Source organism: Plectropomus leopardus, chromosome 21 (assembly GCF_008729295.1).
Source record: "Plectropomus leopardus isolate mb chromosome 21, YSFRI_Pleo_2.0, whole genome shotgun sequence".
In the NCBI taxonomy this organism is placed as follows: domain Eukaryota; kingdom Metazoa; phylum Chordata; class Actinopteri; order Perciformes; family Serranidae; genus Plectropomus; species Plectropomus leopardus.
In genome coordinates, this window is record NC_056483.1 from 10,192,219 (window position 1) to 10,216,058 (window position 23,840).

Genomic DNA, 23,840 nt, shown 5'->3' on the forward strand with positions numbered 1-23,840 from the left:
TCTGATTTATTCCTTCACACATACCCATGTCACGTACACTGACACTGTAGTGTGTCATTACCTGTAAGAGACATTGAATATCAAGATAAGCAGTAATGTAGTGATGACCTGTTGTCACAGGAACATAATTAAGAAAGGACATTAGTACGATACAAGAATACAAGAACAATATCTATTGTTAGTTCATTACAATACTTGGTTATTTTATTAATGTTTATAAATTATAACAGTGTGATTTTTGTCACCATTTCGAAGATTTTTTCAAAGTATTGTGATGGTAAATGTCTAGAACACGTACATGGAAAATTTACTGGTGCTGGTAATAACACAACACCAATGGTCACAAATTGATATATGTTGGTATCCCAACATAATTAGGCATTATGTCAGTACACAATTTATATTTTTTTCTTTCTTTTTTTTTTGCATTATTATGAATGGCCATCTAAACTGTTCAATAGAGGCCTATAGACCTACTTAAAAAATGATGTGATGTGTTGGAAGGAAAAAAAGAAACATTGGTTTTGGTTATTATAAAGCCAAGGAAGTAAAAAAAATGCAAAGGAAAATAGTTTCATTTGCTTTTTTTTCTTAGTGAGGACATAGACACTTCAACGCCTGCATCAGTTTTCTTGTACTGCCTTTAGATGTCTTTCACTAGCATTTAAAAATCTAAAACCTGAGAACATTTTCTTGATTTCTTTCAGAAACACAGGAAAAAAACCCATAATGAATAACATGGAAAGAAATATCCCGCAATTGTCCTGCAAAAGCAGAACAGTTATAGAAAAATAAAGAGTCCAATGAAATGGACCATCTAATTTTCATATCCATTTTATGTAAGAGACATTGAATATCAAGATAAGCAGTAATGTAGTGATGACCTGTTGTCACAGGAACATAATTAAGAAAGGACATTAGTACGATACAAGAATACAAGAACAATATCTATTGTTAGTTCATTACCATACTTGGTTATTTTATTAATGTTTATAAATTATAACAGTGTGATTTTTGTCACCATTTCGAAGATTTTTTCAAAGTATTGTGATGGTAAATGTCTAGAACACGTACATGGAAAATTTACTGGTGCTGGTAATAACACAACACCAATGGTCACAAATTGATATATGTTGGTATCCCAACATAATTAGGCATTATGTCAGTACACAATTTATATTTTTTTCTTTTTTTTTTTTCCGCATTATTATGAATGGCCATCTAAACTGTTCAATAGAGGCCTATAGACCTACTTAAAAAATGATGTGATGTGTTGGAAGGAAAAAAAGAAACATTGGTTTTGGTTATTATAAAGCCAAGGAAGTAAAAAAAAAATGCAAAGGAAAATAGTTTCATTTGCTTTTTTTTCTCTTAGTGAGGACATAGACACTTCAACGCCTGCATCAGTTTTCTTGTACTGCCTTTAGATGTCTTTCACTAGCATTTAAAAATCTAAAACCTGAGAACATTTTTTTGATTTCTTTCAGGAACACAGGAAAAAAAACCCATAATGAATAACATGGAAAGAAATATCCCACAATTGTCCTGCAAAAGCAAAACAGACAAAGAAAAAAAAAGAGTCAAAGGAAATGGACCATCTAATTTTCATATCCATTTTAAAAATGGATATGAAAATTAGATGGGATTATTTTTCATATTATCAAAAAAATGAGAGGAAATTGTCCTGAAAGCTATATTCATAATCCTCTTAATTATATTATCATAATTATATATTAATACTATATATTTGAAATTATGTTACAGAGAAAAGTTTTTTGAAGCACTTTCTTAGTCTTTTTTTCTTTTCTTTTTTTTTTTTTTTTTTCTTTTCTTTTCTTTTCTTTTCTTTTTTCTTTTCTTTTTTGTTGCTTACTTTGAAGTAATTCACCTGTACCTTTTTTAAAAAAAAATAATTTCTTGCTAATTCTTCCTCCTTCTTAACACTGCATAGCCTCCTCTGTTAACACAAACAGAACTGCATGTGACTTTATTTCAGAGGAATATTATGTATAATGTGCAATGACTGTGAAATAAAAGAGCAGAGCTGCAGCAATTCAGTTAAGAGACCGTGTTGATATGAAGAGGGTTTGCAGGTGTGCCTCAATGATGTATTTCCTCATTTGGTCACATTCTGTACCTCCCACACTCATTTTGTAATCACAGAAATATTTGCTCAGTTTATCTCCTTCTTCCTGATACCTTTCAAGTAGCTGACACAAAGAAAAAATGTTTCCTTGTTTGTGTGATCAAATCTTTCCCTGACCTTATTGCATTTGATGACCTAATGATAAACCTAATGTAAAGTGAAAGTGGAATAAAGAAGGGGGAAAGAGGGGAATTTTGAAGTGTGGCTTGAGCTGACTGGGCATGTGTTGGAGTTTGGAAAACACAGAATGTGTTTGGTCTGATTTATTCCTTCACACATACCCATGTCACGTACACTGACACTGTAGTGTGTCATTACCTGTACGAGACATTGAATATCAAGATAAGCAGTAATGTAGTGATGACCTGTTGTCACAGGATCATAATTAAGAAAGGAGATTAGTACAATACAAGAATACAAGAACAATATCTATCTATCTATATCTCTCAATTATATTATCATAATTATATATTAATATTATATATTTAAAATTATGTTACAGAGAAAAGTTTTTAAAGCACTTTCTTAGTCTTTTTTTCTTTTCTTTTCTTTTTTGTTGCTTACTTTGAAGTAATTCACCTGTACCTTTTTGTTTTTTACTAATTTCTTGCTAATTCTTGGGCAAGTCAGTTGCTCAGGTTTTAAAGGGTAGGGGTAATAAACACCAAAAAAAAAAAGACCAAAACTAAAATTTAAAAAAAAATTAATATTCAACGTTGGTTACCACCCACCATGTTTTTGAAAGAAACAAGTCAATTGCTCAGGTTTTAAAGGGTAGGGGTAATAAACACCAAAAAAAAAGAGCCAGAACTCAATATTAAAAAAAAGATTAACAGACATATGTGACTGATACACATTTAGAAAAAAATAGACAACTTAATCTGAGAAGCTTGTCATCTATTCTTCTACGTTGTTATGATCCAGTTGGTATTTACCATTTTTACATGGTGAACCTGAAAGCCTCAGCCAGCCTTTCAGTTCCACTTTAATTAGGTGCCATTTGTTTCCACTTCCTCTTTGAGCCGCAGCTAAGAAGCTAGCGGGCGACACGTCCGAAGTAAGAAGTAACAACATTGAACTTGGATTTTGAAAAACCTACTAAAACTGATGAAAATGGAAATACAGCAGTTTTTCTAGATACTCTCCCCTCGACCGGATGATGAGGCGTCGCTGGTTGAAGAGGAATACCGCTTTGGTGAGATATATTTCGACTGCTAAAGTTAGTCGCTAATGCTAACCGATAAGCGCTAGTCGCTAATGTTGACAGCTAAAGGCTAACCGCTAATAATAACATATAAACACCAGTTGTTAATACTTACAGAGAAACACCAATAATAAATAACAGCTTTTAATTTTGAAAGAGGAGCTCTGGTTGCTGACAGTGAAGTGCTGTTTGTAAAAATAATAAATACACGAGCTGATGCTAACGACGTTGAAGTTAGCTTACGAATCGTAGCTTGCACATCTGCAGTAAATCCATAATATATCTGTTTGTCTTTTTGCCCGAATCGGCTACCTTGCTGGTCAACTGTGTGTGTGTGTGTTTTTTTTTGTGTGTGTTTTTGTGTGTGTGTTTGTGTGCGCGCGCGTGCGCGCTTTGTGTTGATGTTTGCTGCTAGGGAAAATTGTGCTACTTGTAATTAAGTCTAGTAAAGATGATTATGTATATGTGTGTGTGTGTGTGTGTGTGTGTGTGTGTATGTATGTGTATATGAGTGTGTGTGTTATTGCAGTTAACCTGTGAAAGCCTGGCCTTCATTCATATTATTACTATGATTGGCAAACACACCCATGCTCATACATGCCCCTCCTTCCCCAACACACACACAAAAACACATGCACAGGTGATAAGAGAGACATTTAAGGTGAATTGACTATACATCATCACATGTTGGCTTTGTTAAAAATCTCAGAGGAAAAATATGTGAATTGACATTGTATGCAGACTCTTGTTTCATCCTTTCTGTCCATTCGGTTTTGCCTAAAAAGGCCACAAAACCTTCAAAGGAGACAGTAAAGGCTTACATCATGCCTGAAAATTGAAAATTTTAGTTCTGAAACCTAAATTGCATAACCTATAAGCAATGTTTATGCCTTAGTTTTTGGTTGTATGTATGCCTGTTTTTTAAAGGTAATTTGAAATTTAGTTTATTTTTTTTCAGTTTTTGCACTTTAAAACCCAGAAGGCAGTAATATAATACTTAAATGTGTTAAATGGGTCTTGTTTAAATAAATATAGTGCCCGTTTCATGTCAAAATAAATTTTTCTGATTAAAACCCAGAATGTAATATGGCAAACATTAAATGCACTAAAAATGGGTTTAGTTTACTCTTTTAGTACATATTGCACAAAGACTTTTGCAGTGCAAAAATATTAATTTTTCTAAAGGAAAATGCAATTAGTTGCTTGTTCATTATATATATTTTCTCCTGTGTGTATTACTGTTACCCTTCTAACGCAACAAAAGTAATTTAATGAAAACATTTTCATGTGCATATCCAGTGACTCGATTAATCGCAAGAATGACCGTAGATTACTTGATTACTAAAATAATCAATAGCTGCAGCCCTATGGGAGTCACAAACCTTAAAGTTTCACAAGGAAAATAATTTGAGCATGCTAAAATACCAACTAAGATTGTGAACACAGTAGCATATTGTATGCGTAAGGTTGACGTAAACTTAAGGGATTTATTCACCTTTTTGAATGCAGTTGTCACCATTTCCTCCAACCAAGATCACACTTATTTTAGAAATCAGACTTTGCAAAAAAGAGCAAATGCTGCATGTAAGAACCACAGGAATTATGTGTAGATTTTTAATAATGTTTTATTCTTATTATTTCTTTAGAACAAAGTAACTGCTTCCGAAGACCAAATATCTTTATCTGTAAATGCTAATACATTGAAGCAGAGCATTTCAATATGAAACTGCAGCCTGTTAGTGTTGAAACAGGGTGTGTGATCATTTTGTGAAAGGCAGGAGGGGATCCTCTTTGGCTCTGTGTTGCTCTACACCACGCAGCACAAACTCATCTCCAGAAACCTTTGGTAAATGTTGGACACTCAGATGGTTGTAGTCCTCTCCAACATCAACCTGCAGGAGAAAGAGAGTTAAACTATGTGTCTTAACAAATATATTCATCTGAAACTTGTGTTGCTGAGCAGTGAAGAGATTTCTACTATCAAAGAGGTGATCTGGACTGTTGTCACTTTTCTCAACAAGTATTTAAACCTTGTTTTTTTTGCTTTTTTGTTGTTGCTTTTTTTAAACATGGGGGGAAAAGACCATGAGCAACTTGGCAAGATCTTATCCACAAACTGGAAGAAATGAGAAGATTGGGAAAATTGTTATATATGTACCATTATCACCATAATATTTAACATTATTTTGCAGCATTATTGTATTTTTAAGCACTTTTCAGGCCATTTTCTCATTTCATTTTATTTATTTATTTAACTTAAAAACAAAAGCATTTTTCCCTGCTAATTTTTCTGTAATTTTCTGCTACTTTTTACTTTTGGCTTAAATTTTGGGGTGATTTCTTCTAAAGTTGCTTATTGCCTTTTCTCATGTTTTTGAAAGAAATCAAACCAATTTGCCCAGCTTTCAAAGGGTTAATTGGTGTTTACTGCCCTGTCATGAATCTGACATGACATCATGTTCAACTAGATGTCACAATTAATTCGTATATTAAACCAAGACACACATCTGAGGCTTTCAAACATTTTGGTGAAATATCATAGTAATATTTACCTTGATGAGGAAGTTTTCTCCAGCCACAATCTGATTCCTGTATTGAATTGCTGTGTACGCCACATAGTTCATGCCTGTGAGAGCCAGCACTTGGTCCTTCACCTGTGAGCGAAATAAATAAAATATGATGAAAATCCAGACTGAAATGCAGACCAGAGAGTTGTGCGTAAAGGTTGTGATGAATGAAGAAGGACTGAAGCTCACCTGATCACAAATGAACTGAGTTTCCTCCGTTGCATCTTTTGTCGTAAGCCATTGTCCAACCAAACAAGCCATTATCACGAAGTCTGTTGAAGTTAACAGAGAAATCAGCTGTTTGCAGCTTCGTGTCTGAAGTGGTTATTTTCAGCTGGTTTTCAAGTATATTTATACTGTCTGGATAGAGGCTGGAACAGGGTTCTAACTGCATGATGTTTTGGGTGGAACTATAAGGTATGTTTGGTTAGTGGTGCTCATCCTGTGTGAATCACCCCCCAATTCCAGTTTACAGTGTGACACTTCTCAAAACTTGTATATTTCAAATTGTGTAATTCAGATTCTGCTTGTGTCGTTCAGCGGGCAAAAAAAAGTTCCTCTCAGCCCGCTTTACACAACCTGCTCAGCACCAAATAGCAGAAAGACACAGTTATTGACTTGCTGGTGAACATAGTGGAGCATTTAGTTAAAAAGTTGGTGGAGAACAAAACAGAGCTAAAAGGAGAGTGAATATTGGACTCAAAATCATCAGGTGGCCAAAAATACTCTCCCAATGAATGGACTTTTTACTTCATGTCTGCTGGATGTTTAAATAGGCCGCTGTTTGCAAACAATTTAGCCATATTAACTGTACATTTTTATATTAAAGTAAATTATATGTGCATGTGATGATTTCAGAAGTTCAAGGAGGTCAAAGGATACTTGCAGGTCACTCCACTTCCTCATTTAGTTACGTATATTTTGTAATGTTGTGTTCACTCCCAGTATGAAAGAAATCCTCCTCCACATCACTTTTACTCAACAGTTAGGGAGAGTTTCTTGGTAAGTGCAGTTACAACATCACAACCATTTTGCATGACATTCAACAAGGAAGGAGTCAGGGAGGAGTCAGCCAATGCTGTGTTGGTACATGTTTGTGAACACTGCTGAATGCAGAGTTTCCTGAGAAAGATGACATGTTGAAATGGGCTTCGTCGGGATGGAAAGTTTATTAGGTTTTATAGCATACAGAAGCACACTGCAGCTTTAGTAAATGAAGATAAGATAAGATAATCCTTTATTAGTCCCACAGTGGGGAAATTTCCAACATTGCAGCAGCAAAGGGATAGCAAAATAGCAAGATAATACTGTGCAAAATAAACTATATTAATAAATAAATAAGTACAAAAACGTGCAGGATGAAGATGAAGGAAATAAGCACAGAGGACGACATAAACAAACAATATATACAGTATTTACAACGCAGAGAAACTCAACAGTTCACAGTTGCATGGGTGAAAGTGAAATTGCACTTGTGGTATCAAGCTGTACAAGTGGAGTCAGTGAAACATGGTGATAAATCAGAACTATGTGGACACAAACAATGATTAGTTTTATTTCAACTTCAATCAAAAGATGTTTTTCTTTTGTTTTCATTGTATATCAGTTTATAAATGTACAGGACCATTTGGGGGGGAGAGAGAGAAAAAGACATTGCAAAAGGCAGAGGCTTTAATCACAGCTACAGGTGCAAAGATGCAGCAGCAAATAGTGGACTTAAATGCACAATGTGCCACTCAAACCGGTAGACTCAAAAACAGGGCTTTACTTTAAACAAGGTACAGTACACAGGAAGTCACTGTACTTTCAGTCTTGATATGGCAGGACAGCAAACACAGGGGCTTATTATGAGAAGATTTTCACAGTTTAGCAACACAATATCTAGATAATAAATTGTGATATAATATACTTTCTAAACATATAATTGTCACCTTTTCCTGCTACAATCATCTGCGTATCTTCTAATTTGCTTTGCTTATCCGAGCCTGGCCCTTACCCAGTTGTTTTACTGCGAAACTGAATAAATAATCAAAAATACGAAGACAAAATGAACTTGCTTGATCTATCTGTTTTTAGCTCTGTTTTGGTCTCCACTGACTTCTTAACTAAATGCTCCCTAATTGTTGAGTAATTCTAAAAAGTGATGTTGAGAAGGATTTCTTGCAAACTACAAATTTCAGCTGTCATGAGGGGTGAAAAAATATTGGAGTGAACACGACCTTACAAAATCTGTTTTCTAAATGAGGAAGACAATCAGAATCTGAGGTACGCAATTTGATTTGAGATTTGGGGTGTGCTCCACAGCAAACTGAAATGGGGGAGTTGATTCATACAGTATGAACACTAACTGCATATACTGTATAGCTCCACCCAAAACGTCATCTGTATCCAGATAGTATAAATATACTAATAAACCAGCTGAAACTGAACACTTCAGACACACAAGCTGAAAGTTGACTTCTCTGTTAACATCAACGGACCTTGTGATAATGGCTAAGATTCCCGGTGGATGGAGTGAGGTAATGGATGCAACTGAGGAAACTCGGTATATTTGTGATCAGGTGAGCTTCAATCTACCTTCATTCATCACAACCTGCACACACAATTCTCTCGTCTGAATTTCAGTCTGGCTTTACATCATATTTTATTTATTTCGCTCACAGGTGAAGGACCAAGTGCTGGCTCTCACAGGCATGAATTACGTGGTGTACACAGCAATTCAATACAGGTGTCAGACTGTGGCTGGACAAAACTTCCTCATTAAGGTGAGTATTACGGTGATATTTTACCAAGAAGTCTGAAAGCCTCAGATGTGTCTTTGTGTAATATACAGGTTGAGTTCATTTAGACATCCTGTTGAACATAAAGTCGTGTCAAACTCCTCGTGAGACAACAGTTGGTAGAAGATCTGCACTGCTCAGCAATACAAGTTTCAGATGAATATATTTGTTTAGACATAGATTAACTGTCTTTTTCCTGCAGGTTGATGTTGGAGAGGACTACAACCATCTGAGTGTCCACCGTATACTTCGGTGTGATGGAGATGAGGTTGTGCTGCGCGGTGTAGAGCAACACAGAGCCAAAGATTACCCCCTCGTACCTTTTACAAACTAAACGTGCAACATGTTTCTACAGTTAAATACTTACAGCCTTCAGTCTCATCTTAAAATGCTCTGCTTCTTTATTCTGCAATGATTTGTCATCAATTTTAAAAATGTCAACACAGAGATAAAGATATTTGGTGACGGGAAGCAGCAAGTTGAATGCACTACCTTTTAAAGGAATAATAAAGATTAAAGCATGAAAAAAACATCTTAAAATAGATGCCATCTAGGCTGGAAGGAATAATTACAAACGAATTATTTCTTCTTTATTCTGCAATGACTTTACATCGATTTTAAAAATATTAACCCAGAAAGAGAAAGATATTTGGTGACAGGAAGCATCAAGTTGAATGCACTACCCTCGTGGTTCTTATATGCAGCATTTGCTTTTCATTTGCGAAGTCTGATTTTCAAAATAGCTGTTGTCTAGGCTGGAAAAAATGGTTACAAATGAATGAAAAAACGTAAAGGAACTCCTTTAGTTTACATCAACGTTTATATGGACATTTTTAACTTTCTCATGTTGTGAGTTGTGATTAAACAAACCAGGAAACATTTTCTGACTGTCAGCTACTTAACAGATGTCCTGGAGGAAGAAAATTCATTTCATACATACCCTTGAGATAACAAAACAAGTGTTCAACGTAAAGACTTCCCCAATTCCAACAAGTTCTCTCATTACATGTGGAGTTTTTGATCACATGCAACATATTTGCTTATTTGAAAGTTGTCAAAATGATCTGTGGACTATGAGAAAAAGACTTTGTTGAGTCAGAAATGTAATATAAATGTTTTAAGAAGACTTGGACATTGTTATTTTGAATTAAATATTAATGTGTGAGATGAATAATAGTATCAGCCCCACTGTGGATGTTTTAGTTTAGCAGGTCACCACACTTGAGCAGGATGAATGTTTCTTCCTGAATGCTGCTTGTTTTGATATCAAAACGATGTTAATCTTTGAATCAGAGAGATCAGGACAACACAATGAAAATGTGAATTATAAGATTTTGAATATATAATTGTATTTGGAAAGGAATTAATCAGAGAGGGAAAAAAAACAATCACAATCGTGAGAGTTGTGGTTACACATGCAGCTCCGCCCTGCACGTAGTGGAGCCACCTGTAACGTAGACCGAGGAGTGAGTACTGTGTATGAATACATGCATTTGTGATAAACACCAAAAACTCTTCAGATAGTTGAAGGCAGATAGATGACTTCTCCATAAACTTAAACGGACCTTGTGACAATGACTGCAGAATTTGGAGAATAGAGTGAGACAAAGGACGCCACAGAGGAAACAGGAAACTCTGTGAGCTTCAGTCTGCTTTTCTTTTTTTTTATCAAACTCCACACACTCCCTGTTCTGCATTTCATTGTGGATTGACATATTTTATTCTATTCACACATAGTTGAAGGTCCAAGTGGAGAAAGATACAAGCAAGAACCTTAAGGTTTACAAAGCAGTTAAATACATAAATCAGTGTCTTTGTGGGGGAGAAATGTTGTTGAGGATGTTTTTTTTTCTTATACAATATGAAGAATTTTTTTACTAAAATTGAGAGAAATATAATTATTAAATGCATAAAAAGCCGTAGATCTTAAACTTAATCCTTTGAAACAATTAGTACAATTTCTTTTAAAAGAATCATTGATCATTTTGGGGTCATAATAATAATGGGGTCATTTCTAATTTCATTGCTCAATGCCTTCTTTCCATGTTTTTGAAAGAAATCAAGCCAATTTGCTTTGGCTTCAAAGGGTTAAACCTGTGAAAAATCAGAGGCAAAAAAAGTGTCTTGCATTTGAGTTTTTCTTCATTGTAGTTTAGCATGTTAGCTTGCTAAAATCTATTTGTCCTAAAGGTGGAAAGTTTATGTCCAACAGCCACATGATCATATGTCCCTCTCGCTGGTGCTGATTAATATGGAATGAAAAAAACACTTCTGAAAGTCCTCAAACATTTCATGTCATGGAGGTGCTGCACGAAGTAAAATAGTGGAGAAATATGGCAAAGACGACCCCATCGTACGGAAATGCTCAAATTTTCTCTTGCAATGGCCAGTTTGTTCCTCTTATTTTTTTAATTTTGGTCTTTTTTCAGTGGATGTAAACTATAAATAAGTGACAAATTGGCACAGGTCCTTTGTCACATTTTTCTATCTTATTACTTTTGGAGATGATGACCTCAAACAATCAACATGAGGTACATTTATTCAAATGGCACAAAGGAAATCATTTGGTTTCTTTGTGTGGTTACACCCGTTCTCAGCTCCAGCCACAAAGTCACGTACAAGCACCACCTTCCGGTCTGAATCCAGGCGTGGTTACACAGTATAAATATATTCCAAATCCAGTTGATAATAAACACTTGAGACATTTCAAAGCAGACAGTTGACTTCTCTGTTAACTTCAACGGACCTTGTGACGATGGCTAACGTTGGTGGATGGAGTGAGACAAAGGATGCCACGAAGGAAATTCAGAATCTCTGTAATCAGGTGAGCTTCAATCTACCTTTATTCTTAAAAAACTCCACACACAACTCTCTGATCTGCATTTTAGTCTGGATTTACATATTTTATTCAATTCAAACGCAGGTGAAGCTCGAAGTGGAGAAAAGGACGGGCCTGGACTATAAGGTGTACAAAGCACTGAAATACAGGGATCAGTTGGTGGCTGGAGAAAACTACCTCATCAAGGTAAATGATATTGTGATATTTGAAGAAAATAAAAACTTTGGGACCCTCAGATATTTGTCCTTGAGTTGCATGAATTGTGAAATCCAGTTGAGCCAAGCATCATGTCAAATTTATGGCAGGACAGTAAACAGCAGTTAAACACATGTCTGATGGTACAAGATCTTTTCTGCAAATCAACACACGATTCAGATGAAAATATTTGTGTAGATGTATAAGTTTCCTCTCTTTACCTGCAGGTTGATGTTGGAGCAGACTGCCTTCATCTGCTGCTCTTTCAAAAACTTCCATGTGAGGGAGGACAAGTTGAAGTGCTCAATGTAGAGCAGCACAAACGCCGAGACGACCCCCTCATACCTCCTTTTTAACTGATCACACAACCTGTTTCTACAGTTAGATACTTACAGGCTGCAGTCTCATATTAAAATGATCTGCTTGTTTGTTTTGAAATGACCTGACATTGACTTTGAATATACTGACTGACAGAATTATATTTGATGTTGGGAAGCAGCTGGTTGAATGCACTACCTTCAAAGAAATAATAAAATGAAAGCATTTTAAAAAAGTCTGTATGTTTCTTGTTGTTCTTATATGCAGCATTTGCTCTTCTGTTGTAAAGTTTGAGTTTCAAACTAGATCTCATCTTGGCTGAAAGACATGGTGACATAAAAATGAAAAAAAAAAATCTCTTTAGTTTACATAAACCTTATTACGAATCTAGATTTTTAACCTTTTCATGTTGGGAGACACAAACACAAACAAGGAATCTTTTTCTTAGTGGTAGTTAATTAACAGGTGTCCTGGAGGAGGAAAATGTATTTATACTTATCAGATAACAAAATGAGTGTTCAGCATATCAAATCCAACCAAGCGAGGAAATACCCTCACAGTAAGTCCTGTCTGCAGACTTTCCTGAAGAAATCAAAAAGAAGACTCAGTGGTGCTTTGAGCTAAATGCTTACATGCTCACATTGACATTAGGATTCAGTATCTAGGAACCTGAATATCTGTACAAGATTTTGTGCCAATCCACCCGACGGTTGTTGAAATATTTGAGATATTTTAATCTGTTTATAAATCCAAGACAGAGTGGGTTAAACTGCACCGTGTCACTGCATGTAGACAACGTCAGTATGATCTGTGACAAGCTGCAGGATAGAGCTGTAAGTTTCAGCTGGCAGGCAACATGAAAAAAAGGGCTGGACAAAGACATTTTTCCACAGAAGCTATAAGGAAAAACAGATCTTATCAGTAGTTAGATTTTGTTCCAGCTAAATGTTTGCTGTTGACAGATTTCCGGGTTCTTGATTGATTAATAATTTTAAAGGTTAGACTTTACCCTCTGAAGGTGATCAGTCTGCTTTACATCTCATCTAAGGAAGATCCACTCTGACATTCATTTACATAGATTTGTTAAACAGCATGGAGGTACAAATCACTGTTTTTAACCTTTTCGCACCCACTAACCCAACAATGGTCTTGACTTAACAAAGTCATGCTGTGCGCTTGAACATTATTTAAATACAAAACTTTATTTGAACCTCTGGTGGAGATTCAAAAGTTTTAATGACACCAAATGTGCTGGGTGAATTTGGGAAGGTAGTGGACATCTGTTATTAATTATTAATGCCCACATCTTGTAGATTCTATACTTCCAGTTTGTGATGCCAACTTTCAGTCAAAATGTTTAATTCTGTGTCCAACCCCAGACAACCCTAATGACATCATTATGACATCATCAAGGATATTTTTTATCAGTGTTTGAGAAACTCCCGCCTAGCAGAGGATTTAATACAACCGTTTTCACAGGTTAACCTTGAGCAAATTGGCTTGATTTCTTCTGAAAACATGAGCGACTTAAGAAGAAATGACTCTGAAATGAGCAAAAAATCAGTAAAAAAAAAACAAAACAAAAAAAAACAAAACAAGAAAATGACCTGGAAAAAAACCAAAACAAATACACCCCCCACCTCCACACCCGAAACGAAAATTATTTTTGCATCAAATATATCAGTTTTTTAAATTTGCAATTATAATCATTTCATATAAAGTTCTCTGAAGATTTGTCCGTAGCATTTTAAAAAAGGAAAAATCATGTACTGATTCTTGAATCTAAGTTTCTTGCAATTTGCGGTACGTGTCTGCCAAGTGGCTCATTATCTTTTTTTCGTGTTTTTGAAATAAATTGAACCAATCTGCTCAGAGTTCAGGAGTTTTAACACTTGTGAAGGCTTCTGAATGCAGCACGAGACAACTGATATGGATTCAGGTCTCAGATGACAAAGATGACTCACCTCACAGCTCGTTGGTGTTTGGAGCGATGTGTTTATGAACTTAGGACAGAGTGGATTAAACCGCACCTTTTCACTGCATGTAGACAACGTCAGTTTGATCTGTGACAAGCTGCATGATAAAGCGTTAAGTTTTAGCTGGCAGGCAGTGTGAAAAAACAGTTTGACAAAGACATTTTTCCACTGAAGCAGTTAGGACTAACAAATCTATTATGCAGTGTTAGATTTTGTGCCAGCTAAATGTTTGCTGTTCTTGGTTCTTGATTGATTTATGGTTTTAAGATAACAACTTACACTCTGAAGTAAGTCAATCTGCTTTATGAGGTAGATCTACTCGACAGATTTATTAAATAGTATGGAGGTACAGCTCTCTATTATTAACCTGTTAAACGCCATTAACTTGATAATGGTCCACACTTTTCAATGTCATGCTGTGTGTTTAAGAATTATTCCAACACACAAAACTTTATTTGAACGTCTAGTGGAGATTTAAATGTTTTAATGACACCAAATATGCTGGGTGAACTTGGGAAGCTGTGTATAAAGTCATGCACAAGATATTTAAAAATTTCCATCGGTTCAAGCGGTGCAGCCAAGGGCCTCTTCCCCAGTCAACAAATACCAAGCAATATTCTAAAATGTATATGTTTGATTTTGTTTTTACTTCTTTGAAAAAACTCCACATTTAGAAACATAAATGACATCTTCATATCAAAACATCAGACAAGCAAGCAAGAAACAGAGTACACACGCACAATAATACAAATTGAAAAGAAATTTAAAAAATAACACAAAATAAACCAAAGTAGATAAAGAAAAATATGCTGCAGTCAGGGGCCTCTTCCCTGGTCACTGAATAGTATAAGTAAAATCCTAATATCGATATGTTTGATATGTGTTTTTTTTTTTACTAACTTGATTAAAAAAACTCAGAGAATAATACAAATTGAAAAGAAATTTTAAAAATAGCAAAAAATAAAGCAAATTATGGAAAGAAAGATAATATATGACATGGGGTTCTATAGATTCTCTGCAACATTAAATCCATCTGTCAAGTTGTGAAGCTTCATAGCTTTTGTCTTCATTCATTTCAGAGACAAACGTTGTGATTTGACATTGACTTTGAAGGCATTAACAAAAATATTTGGTGTTTAGAATCATCAGGTTGAACACGCTTCCTTCTAAAGAAATAATAAAGATTAAAGAATGAGAAATATCTAAACTTTTTTTTCATTACTGAGTGCAGCATCCGCTTTTCTATTGTGAAGCCTAATTTGTAAAGTAGATGTCATCTTGGCTGGAAGAAATGTTGTTTTTTTTTTTATTTTAAAAGGTTAATAGATACTTTTAGTTTTTACAAACCTCAACATAGTTAAAAAGACTTTCACTTGAGTGTGAAAAAATAAACTTAGTGAGTTCTGATTACACACCAGGGAAACACTTCCTCATTGTGAGTCACTCCAGTGTTCTGGGGAAGGAATGAAATGCATTGTTCTGAGATTAAAACAGTCTGATCTCACAAGGAAATACTCTGACAATAAGTCCTGCAGACTGTGAGGCTACACGGAGGCTCAGTAAATTCCCCTGTAACACCTATCCAAGGCAAACACAAAGTAAACTGAAAGCTTTTCTTGTTTCATGTTTAGTGCATGTGCACAGTCAGAATCACTGTAAATGCAAATGTCGACAGTGATGAGTGTGATATACACACTGACATAAAAGTTTTTCTTTTTCTTTTTTTTTTTAATCTTCGCGTAAATATTTTCTTGAAAAAAGACGCTGAAGATAACTAGAACTGGGAGTTGAAAGCTGGAAAACACAATTGGGCCAAAGTATGAGGCCTCACCTTGTCAAATTTCAAAGTAGATAATAATACCGCAGAAAATAAACATTTTACGCATCTCATTATAAGGTTTTTTTTCCCAAGCACTTTTTATGTTAAAGAAGGGGGGGGGGGCAGGTAAAACTGAATGTGTAAATACGAGCTTAAAAAAAACCTATGAACTCTGATGCAAATGTCTATTTAGGAGCTCACTGTATATAAAACCTCAAATTGGTAAGACAGACTTTATATTCCTTAAGACAACAGAAAAGCCATTTGTTTATTATGCAAGTACATTGATAAAGGTTCATGATGCCAGCAACCTGTTCAAAAGTAAACTTGAGTTCAAGAGTGTCATTCACTACAAGACCCATAAGCCATCAGGCCAGCTGAGATTGGCTCTGTAACCTAAGGAGTGAGGACAGTATTTGTTGTCCAACACAGGCTCTCATTGGCTGTTGTAGGCCGTAGTGACAACATGGAAGCTTACTGGGACAATTGGTTTAAAAATATGAACATTTGAAATTTATGCAAAAGGGCACCTTGTGGATATCTATGGATTTAATGCACAAAATTGTGCAATAAAAGTGATTTAGTGGAAGACGCTGGCTCACTTCATCAGCGGCTAAATGCTCCACTATGTTCACCAGCTTTTCACAAACTGCTGTTTTAATCTTTTGGAAACTCCCCCTGGAACCAAGATAATGTACAACTTTGTTCACAGGTTGAGGAGTATTCCCCATGGCGAGCTAACCGAACTTGACTGAATGCTATGTGTGAAATTGTGCCACTTTTAAAAAGCTTTTCAAGCGTACTTCTTTCAGGCATCAGTTTCACGAATCCTCTGAATCGTCCACAGACCTGGATGTGGCTGTGAACAGATTTCATGCAACTATTTTCTACTGAAGTAATAGTCCCTAAATTTGTCCACAGTGAGTTTGGTAGGTTATCCTGAGGAACTTTAAGACCAAATCAGTAAGTTAAAATAAAGTGACGATAAAGTAAAAGTGAGAAAATGTTTTGTTTTGGAGATTTGGGTGAACAAAGCCAAATCCTCTCAATACCAGGAGTTCCTTTCAATAAATCCTCTAGCTGCAGGTGGCTCACGTCGCTCAGTTTGATGGTGTTTGGAGGCCTCTAGTGTTACAAACACGACCTACTTTGGTCTGATCCTTTCTGAGCTGTTAGATGAGCGCCAAGGATTCGCAGTCTTTATTTTCCTCAGATGTTTGGCTGTGTAAAGAACCTGATAGCTTTGTCTCTGGCCAGATGGCCCTCCATCATAGGTTGAGGGTTACCTGCATACTGTGTGCGGTTTCTGGGAAAAGCCTGGAGCAACCACAGCCACTTTCTCAACATAATGTCCCTCCACTAGAACTGAAAAGTGACACAATATAATTTTTGTGTATTTAAGAGATTGATGGGAAATCAGTGCTAGTTTACAAATTAAAAAATTAATTAACTTTTACTCAAACCAGGATCTTCCACAAATCTAAACTGATCACTTTAATTGCTTCAAGCTTTTCCCTTGTTCCTTTCAAACTCTCGTCGATGCATTAATCTAGATTATTTTAATCGGCGAGCTTCAAAGATGTCAGTCACTGACTATACCTGCACGCTGCTCTGCTTTCTCTCAGTAAATGTTCATCATTATGTCAGTTTTGCTCAATCATTTATGTAGTATTGTAACATTTCATACAAAAAAGTAGTCTCTGTTCATGAAGTCCGTTTTCTGTACATTGGAGGAAAACTTAATTTATGTAGATGTGTTTCTTTTATCCTACAAGTTTATCCAAACTTTTTCTGCATCTTGCACTCTGTTGGTTGTCTTAAAATATTATATGTAATTATTTATTATTGTTCTAAGATGCATTTTGGTTTTCTTAAGCTGCAGAGCATTAAGCTCTCGGGGCTGCAGTCATAAGAAAACTGTGGAACTGGCGAGGACAATCGTTTCAATAGTTACAATTACAAACTGTGACCATCACTTGCTTTGAGTGATTTGAAAATATATTTCCTGTCAGTTTTTACTTATTTCACCTTTTCCTGTCTTTAAACTAGTGGACGATGGATGAATTCAACATGCTCCATAAGGAAAATAATCCAAGGAGGCCACTTTAATCAACTATGGACCCAGTGCATTTATATCATTAGCATTTTAAGAAGGATAACTTTTGGCAACAGAGGGGCAACTTTGTGTGTCAGTGTATTTTTCTCTTTTACATTTTCAGTAGGCTACTCTTTGGAAGTCATTTTTTTCCCCTTAGGCCATTTGTCGGTATGGTACTAGGAAAATGCCTTTATTATAAAAAGTCTTTTAAATTAACATCACAGATCCAAAATATCTAAAAAGAACTGCAGACCCAAAATGTCAACTTTCTTATTTATTTCATTTGTCATAGGAACAAAAACCATGCATGTGATTAACAAAGAGGAACTGTAGTCACAAGATGACACTCAGAGGGATGTGACTGATGTGTGAAGTCCAGAGATTAACAGATGTGCTGACACACAGTCTGATTAAGCTCAGCGTGGCTGCAGTGCGATCTGTCGATTGGTTTGTGGTTCAATCAACAGTTTCAACATGTCTGACCATGTGGCTAACAGGATTTGGTCTGACTTGGCTGGAACTGAGGCGATTACTTGAATGGGAGGTTTCACAGATGTGTGGAGATGATTTAGATGATTTCTGCTGGGAAATATTTTCATCGTTGTGGCATAAATGTTGAAAGTATCATCAGAAATTACAGTTGGAAATATTGTGAGTTTGATGGAGGTTTATGTGAGAGCACTTGAGTGCTGAATATAAAAGTGATTGCATGTTTTCACCTGTGTTAGTGTACCAGAATATTGAATATTAAAATATTTTGAATTAGTTTTGAATATGGAAAACACACCAACACATAAAACAGTGCATGAAGACAATACACACATAGCCAGGAGGGTATAAGAAAATTAAAAAGGGGGGTAGAATGGTAGACCAATAAACTTTTCATGGAAATGTATTTTTTCAAAAACCAAACAAAAAAACAACTAAGTGAAATTAAAAATATGAAAAAGTACATTTGTAGTGTGAATTAAAACTTAGTTCATTTAGAGCTAGTAGTTAATGTTATTTTTTAATGTCATTTTTTCCAACTTCATCATCATCAAGTTCATGGTTCACCTCCAGTGCACCGTGATTCATAGTTTGCACAGTGTGCTTTTGTTTAAATACACAGCAGGAACTTATAGACTCCATATGACTCACGCAGATGTCCTGAAGGTTGGGTGTGCCTCAGGGTTCGGTGGAAAAAAATGCTCTAAAAAGATAGACACAGTTTGTTTAGGGTGTAATCTAACAATTTTTAACCAGATACATGTAACATATAACACCTGATGTATTGACACAACCAATTCAATCTACTTATGAATGATTCACTTTTTTTTTTCACTTATTTTAAGCTGCTGACCATGTTTTTGGATTAGAAAAAGCAATAAAAAAGCTAAGATAAGAGTATGTTACATGTCACAAATGTTAAGTGGGATTTTTTGTATATAGTTTTTGGTACTAAAAGCTTGTGCAATGTAGTAATCATGAACAAATATGGAAAGGACTACAACTTTTTGAGTAATAAGATTTTTTAGTGTTTTGGGATATTATTTATTATTTTTTAATTGCAGTTATTGGGAGAGTTGTGTCATAGATATGGGCGGTGAAACTATCTATCGGTCTATCTATCACATTTGTTTGCATTTTCTGTGCAAGTTTGTGCATGTTACAATACCTTTTAATTCATGAAATGTATTCACTGTAATTTTGGGGTTTTATTTTTATTTTATTTATTTAATATTAGTCAATCTTTTCTGTTGGCATGTCGGACAGCTAAACCAGACCTGGCCTCAGCCTCTTAGCGATTTTAAGTTTGTTTCATGTAGTTGCTACAGTTTCAAATGACAGCAAAGCATTAAAATCCTTTCAACAGGAGCTACTTGCTGTGCACATCTATTTGTTTCTACTCAACCACAGCACTCCGTCTTCACTTCTAAGCCATACCTATACATTCGCTGTTTTAAGATGTAGCCCCACACCCTGCAGTATGTTGCTTAACATTTCACGGACATTTAGAAAGGATTGTGAAACTTCAAGAGCATCAGACCGTGAATGTATTTTTCTAACCTCTTGAAGTCCATTCTTTAACTTAAATGCATCCTTAAAGCGATCTTTAGTTTGAAAAAGCCTCATAATTTCACAGTGTGACAACATCACACACGTGGATCAGCTTGTTTCAGATCTTCATTAAAGTTCTGTGATGTTTACGTGAAACTAAACTAACTGAGATTTTATAGGAATAAATAAATTGTATCTTAAGTAATAAACTGGAAAGGAGTGATCAGATTATTTAAGATTCAGTAGGAATATTTTTGGCAATGTATATACTGAATTTATGAAAAATATTACAGTTACGTTACTCAGGGATGGGGGATCATCATTTTATACACGTTTTTCAAAATTTTTCTGACATATTTGGTATTGGTAGAAACTCTGGGATCTCCACTACAATTGTAAGTCTTGGGGGTTTGAATAGTGTTTAACTGAATTTGAAGCTAACCTGGCAGGTCAGTTGGGTCAGAGGTTAAAATATTCATGTATGGGATTTATCTCCAGAAAATAAACACATCAGAGTAATCGTGCCCAAACAGAAGCGTGTTTCACAAATCTGTAGAATATGCCTGAGTGGCTTTTCTGGTCGCGTGAACAGACTGCAGCTCCAGAATGGACGTGTTCTTGCAAAATCCACAAAATCAATCAAGAACCTGAAGCAATGTCAACTAGTGCCACTTAGCATTACAGTAGTGAAAAGACTCCATCTGTCTTCATTTCTTTTGTCCAGTCTTTACTTCTTGTCACTGTGTGCGAGCTGAAGCACACGCCCTGACCTGCAGCTATTTCACAAATCACATACCACAAAAAACAGAAACACTCACTCTCTGAACAAATCAGATTCATTTATGTCGTACAAAATAGTTCCATTTTGACTCCTTATAACATGATCTACATTACAATACAGTATGTTGTTACATCTTATACATGTAAACTGCATTTAACGTTGTCTTCTTATGAGACAGGATACTTTCAGGATACACTGATGCTTTGTTTGGTTTCGGGATCTTGTTAAAAGTGCACAATCTCGTCTTCAACGCTCTTGGGGTGCTGTATTCCATGCAGCTGTACTTCTTCTCCTGCATGTGGCAGGGATTTAAAGACACGCAGGTGAGCATGAGCTTCTCCTCCAACATGAACCTGCAAGGATGTAAAAGTAAAGTTTCATTAGATCTTTCTCTCATCTCGAGGTTCTGACAAAATCAAACATGTTGGATAATATTAGACATTTTTAGTCTTGATTTATCCAGAGAGGTGCAAGAAGGTGAACAAGTCTCAGAGAAACTGGTGGAGTTATGGAGTGAAAATGACCCTGTGTTAAGTTCAGCACGTATTTTAGTTAAAAATCTTTAGTTTTGAAATGGTTTGCCTTTCATTTTTATGGTCTCCTCTTAATAAAATAAAGCAGCCAACCAACAGAAGCTGGTGGCATGTTGAGGCTGCAAAATTTAAAACATAAAGTTTGTACTTTCCTTACTTTAAAAGATTGTTACATTTGATTGTAAATGAGTTTTTAAAGTTCTGGGGTGTTTTTTGTTTATTTTTACTCTTGACTTTAAAGTTGCAGTCCTGAAGACTAAAACAAGAGCTGATGCTCACTTTAAACCTTCACAGAAATTAGGGGCTCAGTGATTATCCTTGTGTGGTCATCCCAGGGCTATAAGTAACCCCTTTTACATAGACGCACTGTATGTGATAGGTTATTAATGTTTATATTAAAAAAAACAAAACTTATTAGCAAGCTGCTTCCATCCCTTTGAAACCTGGATCAACATCAGTTTTCCAACCAAATTCTTTGGTTTCTTTCGATAACATGGAAGCAGCTTGCTAATACGTTTTTTTTTTTTTTTTAATATAAACATTAATAACCTATCACATACAGTGCGTCTATGTAAAAGGGGTTACTTATAGCCCTGGGATGACCACACAAGGATAATCACTGAGCCCCTAATTTCTGTGAAGGTCGTTTTCTTTTTTGTTTCTTTCTTTTTTTCGCGTATTTTTGGTTAATTTTCTTATAACTTTTTACTCATTTCTGGGCCATGTCTTGTTGATTTGCTTATCTGCCTTCTCCTCAAGTTTGTGCATTTCCTCGGGTATCAAAGGGTTAAATCAAACCTGGTCTTGTTTCTACAGAGTGGCCTAAAAATCGTATCCGGTCGATCATTCAGGACTTGGGGGCTTTCGTAGTTGTGCTGTTTTTGTAAGTTACCTTGATGAAGTAGTTGGTCCCGGCCACAACCTGAGTCTTGTAGTTCCTGGCTGCGAAAACAGCGAAACTCTTCCCAGCTTTTTCCTCTGCACTGGCCTTTATCTGAACAACAAAGAGATGAGAGAAACATCTAAACACAGACACTGTTTACGGTGAGCACACACTTTCGAGGGAAAAAAGACAAACAAAAACAATGTTCTTCCTCTCTCTCTACTTACGCTGTCACAGATCTCCTGGATTTTGGGGTCGGCCTCTTTCAAATCGCTTAACCCTCCACACATCGGCATGATGGCAGATATTAAAGGTGGAAAACAGACAGAAAAGGGAACAAAATGATTGGAGTCTGCTCAGTTCAGACCTTTCAATTTGAGTCAGAGAATCATATGACTCTGTGTTCCGGATTATACCATTAGTAGAGGAGGGGGGTTGCTTTTTAAGAGATTTCACAAAGGGAAAAAAAAACACACACACACAAAAAAAAAAACGTGTTATACACAGCTGTTATAAGGACACTTGCTTTTGAGGCTGTATAGTTAAAAGAAACTGGAAGGAAAATTTCAAGAATACATTTGAACGCATCTCTCCGGACCCCCTCTTTATATATGATATGGTTTAGTCCGAGGCGTGGCTGTGTTTGGATGTGACAACGAGCTGAAAAATGACGATGTTTTGCTGATGGACTGGAAAAAGTCATGATGACTTTTCTTGTTTGGAGATTTTGAGGATGAGTTATGCGCTGTATAAACAGCTTGTCTTCTTACTTGTATTCCCTTTGTTGATAGTCATTTCTGCTCCACAAAAACAAAGACAGGCGTCACTCCTGCGGGACTAAACCCGTCTCAGTTACGACTTTAAAAAACTTTCCACACGTGCACTGAACAGGTTTTGTGACAGTGGGTTATTGAAATATCTAGGACAAAGTTTGAATTCACAATTCCTCTTTTGAAACCACAATTCTTAGTCGATAAATCACAAAGTGCCAGAGGGAGCTAATGAGTCATCTTCTGTCTTCTGCTTTTTGATTTCCTCCATTCATTCATATCCGCAGGCTACTCTTGTAAGACCAATTTTGAGAAAGCCTAAGTCGACTTTACCTGAGTACTAACTAACTAACTAGGCTATGCAGTTCCTTTACTTAAGTAGAAGTATAAATACCACAATGTTAAAATACTCTGTTACAAGTAAAAGTCCTGCATTGGAAATGTTACTTAAGTTGTGGTAAATAATTAGAAACGTACTTAAAGTATGACAAGTAAGCATAGCATAGGTCTGCATAGGCACCCATAAATCAATCAAAATTATTAAAAAATAAGATAAAATACAAGAAGACTTGAACGTATAAGTAATTTGCATTTAATTGTCTGTCAGTTTGCTTATTGATAACTTGATCAATCATTTCAGCTGCACTTGTATAAACTGTTTAATATTTTAATTAGTAACGAAACATATTTTTCTAAACTTTTCTTATGTTTTTTTTTTTTTTTTCTTTTTGAATGCAAAAATCGTTTGTCCTGGTCTGCATAGACCTCTGACTCTAACCCCTTTAAGTAAACATTAGGACAGTTCCCACAAGTGGTAGAAGTAGCCTCAGATACTTAAAAAAAATAGCAGTAAAACAGTGTAGAAATACTGTCCTGCTGACAGAAAAATCC

At 35.7% G+C, this 23,840-nt stretch overlaps 4 protein-coding genes across 5 annotated transcripts; 2 read left to right on the forward strand and 2 right to left on the reverse strand.

The window, feature by feature from the left end:
• The first annotated feature begins 3,181 nt into the window (after positions 1-3,181).
• On the forward strand, positions 3,182-9,844 carry LOC121960856 (cystatin-A-like). Of its 2 annotated transcripts, none has more exons than XM_042510734.1 (3): positions 3,182-3,341; positions 8,581-8,682; positions 8,900-9,844. In XM_042510734.1, exons 1-3 carry the CDS (start codon positions 3,303-3,305, stop codon positions 9,029-9,031), a joined length of 273 nt encoding a protein of 90 aa, XP_042366668.1. In that variant the 5' UTR covers positions 3,182-3,302; the 3' UTR covers positions 9,032-9,844. The 2 variants fall into 2 exon arrangements, with proteins under 2 accessions (XP_042366668.1, XP_042366667.1); XM_042510733.1 differs by lacking the exon at positions 3,182-3,341 and adding an exon at positions 8,407-8,478.
• On the reverse strand, positions 5,017-6,291 carry LOC121960854 (cystatin-B-like). Its single transcript, XM_042510730.1, has 3 exons — positions 6,107-6,291; positions 5,903-6,004; positions 5,017-5,242 (listed from the first exon to the last, which is right to left on the reverse strand). Exons 1-3 carry the CDS (start codon positions 6,176-6,178, stop codon positions 5,111-5,113), a joined length of 306 nt encoding a protein of 101 aa, XP_042366664.1. The 5' UTR covers positions 6,179-6,291; the 3' UTR covers positions 5,017-5,110.
• Positions 9,845-11,409: 1,565 nt separating the features above from the next.
• On the forward strand, positions 11,410-12,284 carry LOC121960855 (stefin-C-like). The gene is made up of 3 exons (XM_042510732.1): positions 11,410-11,521; positions 11,621-11,722; positions 11,959-12,284. Exons 1-3 carry the CDS (start codon positions 11,453-11,455, stop codon positions 12,085-12,087), a joined length of 300 nt encoding a protein of 99 aa, XP_042366666.1. The 5' UTR covers positions 11,410-11,452; the 3' UTR covers positions 12,088-12,284.
• An 8,516-nt stretch (positions 12,285-20,800) lies between these two features.
• On the reverse strand, positions 20,801-22,563 carry LOC121960826 (cystatin-B-like). Its single transcript, XM_042510699.1, has 3 exons — positions 22,407-22,563; positions 22,189-22,290; positions 20,801-21,116 (listed from the first exon to the last, which is right to left on the reverse strand). The coding sequence occupies exons 1-3, from the start codon at positions 22,473-22,475 to the stop codon at positions 20,988-20,990; spliced, it is 300 nt and encodes a 99-aa protein (XP_042366633.1). The 5' UTR covers positions 22,476-22,563; the 3' UTR covers positions 20,801-20,987.
• Positions 22,564-23,840: the final 1,277 nt, after the last annotated feature.